This window comes from Chenopodium album, chromosome 27, assembly GCF_948465745.1.
Source record: "Chenopodium album chromosome 27, dcCheAlbu1.1, whole genome shotgun sequence".
NCBI lineage: Eukaryota > Viridiplantae > Streptophyta > Magnoliopsida > Caryophyllales > Amaranthaceae > Chenopodium > Chenopodium album.
Genome location: NC_137860.1, coordinates 28007542 through 28013232, shown reverse-complemented (window position 1 = coordinate 28013232; position 5691 = coordinate 28007542). Strand labels below are relative to the sequence as shown.

Here is a 5691-nt window from a genome sequence, read left to right as displayed (position 1 = left end):
CGTGGCAACACTACACTGGTCCCTACCCTCCACTGCATGCACCCACAAAAGCTCAATTTCCAAAAAGTACCCTTCCTTCCTCCCTCCATAAACTACATTTAACAAAATCATTTGGCGTCCACTAAGCTGTTCTTCTGTCTTCACTTTTTGGCGGGGAGAAAAGTGAAAAATCCATAAAATTTCTTGAAAAAAATTTCCCGCTGACAAAATTAATTAATTAACAAAAATTACAAAGTAGTACACTAGTACCCATCAAAAGGAATGACAAAAGAAATTGTTAGGGTTTCTCATTTCTTGTTTGTTATGTGGGCTTCTCTTTCTTACCTCATTACAACTTTGGTTTAGTTTTTTGATACTTTAGGAGAGAGAAAAGTGACATTTTGTAAAAAGGGTTTTGAAATTTTTTTGTGGGGTTTTCTGGGTTTTCCTTTGATTACTCAACTTTGCAGAAAGATTAAAGCTTTATTAGTGTTTAGTGCTGGAAATGTGGTAATTAAGGGCTAATTTTTTTTCTTCATGGGTCCCTTGTATTTAATTCAATGCTGGTGTTGATTGCTACCCACATTAGTGTCTACTTTTTTCTGGGTTAGTGACATATTTTAGTTGAGATTTCTGGGTTTTTATTTATTTTTTTCAATTTTTTATTTTTCAATGTTTATTCATTTTAATTTTCTAAATACTTTTCTTTTGACAGCACAGAGATTTCTGGGTTATTTTCACCAAATGTGGGAAGTTTGAAGAAGTTGCAAGTTTGCTGATCTTTTTGGTTGTTTGTTGGCTCAAAAGCTCCTGTTCTGGTAAGAAAGAAAGAATTACCCCTTTATTGTTCTTTTTTTATTTTTTATTTTTATTTTTTTTATTTGGATTTGGATTTTGTTATAGATCTTTGATAGTTGCATTTTACTTATTTCAGTTTGTAGCCTGCTTTCTTTGATGAATAGGGTTTGAAATAATGCAATGTTTGGTTGTATAATATAATGTCAGAAAATGTGAGGGATTTGAGTATGATTATTTTTTTTTTTTTTTTTTTTTTTTTACAATTTCAGGTGAAAAATTAGCTTAGGGGTGTGGAGGTAGAATGATGAGGCTTTTTAGGTTAGTTTTGATGTGTCTGTATATGGTTTCTACAATGGGGCAGCTTCCGTCACCGGATATTATAGCATTGCTTCAATTTAAGAAGGGTATTAAGCATGACCCTACTGGTTATGTATTGAATTCATGGAATGAGGAGTCCATTGACTTCAATGGGTGTCCATCTTCTTGGAATGGGATTGTTTGTAATGGTGGGCACGTTGCTGGGGTTGTTCTTGATAACTTGGGTCTGTCTGCAGCGGCGGACTTGAGTGTTTTTGCTAACCTTACCATGTTGGTTAAACTTTCAATGGCAAATAATTCCATAAGTGGGAATATCCCTAGTAATATAGGCTCATTTGATAAGCTTCAGTACTTGGATATCTCAAACAATCTGTTTGCTGGCTCTTTACCATCAGGAATTGGTAGTTTGGCTAGCTTGCAGAACCTTACATGTGCCGGAAACAACATCTCTGGACCGATTCCTGACTCTATTTCGGGACTCACTTCACTTGAGTCTCTAGATTTGAGCAGGAATTCCTTGTCTGGCCCGTTGCCTGCTTCTTTGACTAAGCTAGGAAGTTTGGTTTATCTGAACTTATCTGATAATGAGTTCCAAAAGAAGCTTCCGAAAGGATTTGAATTGCTTTCAAGTCTTGAGGTGCTTGACTTGCATGGAAATATGCTTGATGGAGATCTTGATTATGAATTCTTGCTATTCTCTAGTGCTATGCATGTCGATTTGAGTAACAACCAACTTGAGAATTCTGGTTCGAAGAAGGAGAAATTCCTGGCTGGCGTGTCCGAGTCAGTCAAGTATTTGAATCTCAGCCACAACAGGCTTACTGGATCGCTAATTGGTCAAACTCAGCTATTTGAGAACCTGAAGGTTTTGGATTTGAGTTACAATATGTTTTCGGGAGATTTGCCTGAATTCAACTTTGTTTATGATCTTGAGGTCCTCAGATTAAGCAACAACAGGTTTTCCGGGTTTGTTCCTAATGATTTGCTGAAAGGAGATCCTGTACTTCTTACCGAGTTGGATTTGAGTGGTAACAATCTCTCAGGTACTATTCTATATATCTAACTTTTGCTTTAGTAAATCCTAATCCTTTACTTTATGATTTAACTCATAATTAGCCTTTAATACCTGTAATAATAATGCTAATCAATTTTTCTTAAAGAAAATATATATTGATATAACTTCTGATCTCTCAGTCATTATGTCTCTCAGGTTCAATTGGCATCATCATGTCTAATACGCTGCGGACACTTAATCTGTCTTCAAATGGTCTGTCTGGTGAACTGCCACTGTTGACTGGAGACTGCGCTGTCCTTGATTTATCAAATAATCAACTTCAAGGGAACTTGTCAAAAATGGCAAAATGGGGAAACATTGAATTCCTTGATCTCAGCCAAAATCGTTTAACAGGTCCTGTTCCTGAGACGACGTCTCAATTTTTGCATCTAAACTATCTCAATCTTTCCCGTAATTCCCTCAGTAGCCGTCTTCCAAAAGTTGTGACTCAATTCCCAAAGCTTAGTGTCCTGGACCTAAGTTTCAATAAGTTAGATGGACCTCTTCAGAGTGATTTGTTAACTATGCCAACCTTGCAAGAACTACACCTTGCTGGCAACTCTTTTGTTGGAAGTATTGAGTTCTCTCCTCCCCCAGGCCAGTCCGATCTTCGAGTGCTTGATCTTGCTAATAATCATTTGAGTGGCTACTTTCCAGACAGATTTGGGTCGCTGACTGGTCTGGAGGTACTTAATCTTGCTAAAAATAATATTTCGGGTTCACTACCAACTTCTATGAATGATATGAGTTCGCTGACTTCTTTAGATCTATCTGAGAACCACTTTACTGGTTCTTTGCCTACTAACCTGTCAAGCAACCTTCAAAGCTTTAATGCATCATATAATGATCTCTCTGGGGTTGTTCCAGAGAATTTGAGGGTATTTCCCCGTTCATCTTTCTACCCTGGAAATTCTAAGCTACAACTTCCCAATGCGCCTCCTGGACCAGAAAGTTCTGGTGGAAACTCCAAGAGGAAATCAATGAAGACCCTGATTAAAGTGATAATTATTGTTGCATGTGTGGTTGTGTTTTTCATTTTGATTTTTCTTGCCATCTTCATACATTATATTCGCATCTCTAAGAGACCTCTATCAGAAGATGTTACTAAGAGAGATGTCCATAGGAAGATGCCACCAAATCCTGCAGGCATTGGTGGGAGGGAAAATCCACAGAATTTGGTTGTTTCAGCCGAGGACATAATCACCACTACCAGGAAAGGATCCTCATCTGAGATAATGAGTCCCGATGAGAAAGCAGCTGCTGTAACAGGTTTCTCTCCATCCAAAACTAGCCAATTATCTTGGTCACCAGAATCTGGAGATTCTTTTGCTGCTGAGAATCTATCCAAACTTGATGTTAGATCACCTGATCGGCTAGCAGGCGAGTTGTATTTTCTTGATGATACAGTATCTTTGACACCTGAGGAGCTGTCAAAAGCTCCGGCAGAGGTTTTGGGTCGTAGCAGTCATGGAACTTCTTATAGAGCTACATTAGAAAATGGTATGTTCTTAACCGTGAAGTGGCTAAGGGAAGGAGTTGCAAAACCAAAGAAAGACTTTTCAAAGGAGGCTAAGAAATTTTCGAATATCAGGCATCCAAATGTTGTTGCATTACGAGGGTACTATTGGGGACCTACACAGCATGAGAAGCTCATTCTTGCAGATTATGTCTCACCTGGAAGTCTTGCAAGCTTTCTTTATGGTAATAACTTGTGCTTTCTTCTGCATCTGGTTGAAAATGAGTTCTCAACTCCTTAGTGATAAAGGGGGAATATCAGAAATTAAAATCTGGAACCCCAGATTAAAAAAAATTCAATCATGTGAATTTTACCTGTGTATTTTAGCTCCCTTAGCATGCATTTTCTTTCTTCTTACGATAGAACATAACTGCATTTGTTGCCAGTTCTGACTTAGTATATTGCATATGAATGCCTGACCTTGGATTTTATTAGTTTATTATGATTGACAAGCTTAAACTTTTATGTAAAGTGGGCTCTGGTTTTGATGAAGGTAAATTTTTGGGGGTAGTATAAGATTATGTGTTGACATCTTTTTCCTCATTTGGCCCTTCTCTTTCTGTAATGGCATGGTGTCTATGTGAGGTGAAAAAATGTTCAGGTAATTGAGTCCGATGGAGATACATTAGGTCTTGCTATATGAAGATCTACTACCTTTGAATATTTTATTATTCTGCATGGATCATCATGTGTTTGGGTCTTTGGGTAGATCTACAATCTACAATTATGCTAATATCCATTGCTGCTTATTTTTTTCTCTTTGAATAAATATGCAATACTTCTATGTGCTTAGATTTCTTCTACAAGCTTATGCAGAGTTGTACATGGTAACTCATAATTGCTGTTCATAGAATCTCTGTCATCTTCTGAATTATTAATTACTACTTTATTTTTTAGATCGACCAGGGAGAAAAGGTCCACCATTAACTTGGCCACAGAGACTAAAGATTGCAGTAGATGTTGCTCGTGGTCTGAACTATCTCCATTTTGATCGAGCTCTTCCTCATGGTAATCTAAAAGCAAACAACATATTATTGGATGGTCCGGAGCTCAATGCACGAGTCGCAGATTACTGTCTTCATCGCCTCATGACTCAAGCTGGAACAATTGAACAAATCCTCGATGCTGGTGTATTAGGATACCGGGCTCCAGAATTGGCTGCTTCTAAGAAACCACTTCCGTCTTTCAAGTCTGATGTTTTTGCCTTTGGAGTTATATTGTTGGAATTGTTGACTGGAAGATGTGCTGGTGAAGTTGTCTCTGGTGAAGGGGGAGGTGTTGATTTGACAGACTGGGTTAGGTTGAGAGTTGCTGAAGGAAGGGGCTCTGATTGCTTCGACTCTGTCCTGACTACAGAAATGGCAAATCCTTCTGTAGACAAGGGGTCAAAGGAGGTCCTTGGAATTGCTTTACGTTGTATACGCTCAGTTTCAGAGAGACCAGGTATCAAGACTATTTACGAGGATCTTTCATCCATTTAGTTTGTTTGAGGTTTTAGTTTTTTTCTTTTCTTGGGAATTTTGATTTTTAGATCTTCCTGGAATTGGGATATGTTAGTAGCCTCAGTTTTTGAGTGTGAGTTTTGCTGTAGGCGGTGGGAATTGTTTTCTTGAATGATGGTTGTACAAATGAGCCACCATTCAACGTTTGCATATTAAGATTAGATGCCCATATGTAAAAAGAATTGCAGATCTCACTTTGCAAATATCTTATTGGCAATGTGAAAGCCTTTAACTTGTTAATCAAATCTCTTGCTTGATTCCGAAAGCTGCAAGTTTTACTTTTCTAACTATGGCATTACAAGAGCTGAAACTTTTTGTTACAATCCAGCTCCCTTGTTTTGTTATGCACTTGTTTTAGATGCTCTGTACTGTAATGCAATTCTGAATTGAAATCCCTGAGGGCCTGAAGGTTTTTGCGGCATTAGTCAAGGACCTATTCCTCCTTGAATATTGAAAGATTGGAACAGAATGGATTTGTACTTAACAAAGAGGGAAAAGTCAATTTAAATTTCAGCTGAGCTATG

The 5691-nt window shown here is 37.8% G+C and overlaps 1 protein-coding gene across 2 annotated transcripts; it reads left to right on the top strand.

The window, feature by feature from the left end:
- Positions 1 to 291: 291 nt before the first annotated feature.
- LOC145620382 (LRR receptor-like serine/threonine-protein kinase GHR1) lies at positions 292 to 5480 on the top strand. Of its 2 annotated transcripts, none has more exons than XM_081675054.1 (5): positions 292 to 585; positions 700 to 797; positions 1047 to 2138; positions 2306 to 3850; positions 4563 to 5480. In XM_081675054.1, the coding sequence occupies exons 3-5, from the start codon at positions 1079 to 1081 to the stop codon at positions 5144 to 5146; spliced, it is 3189 nt and encodes a 1062-aa protein (XP_081531180.1). In that variant the 5' UTR covers positions 292 to 585; positions 700 to 797; positions 1047 to 1078; the 3' UTR covers positions 5147 to 5480. The 2 variants fall into 2 exon arrangements, with proteins under 2 accessions (XP_081531180.1, XP_081531179.1); XM_081675053.1 differs by having other exon boundaries at positions 695 to 797.
- Positions 5481 to 5691: the final 211 nt, after the last annotated feature.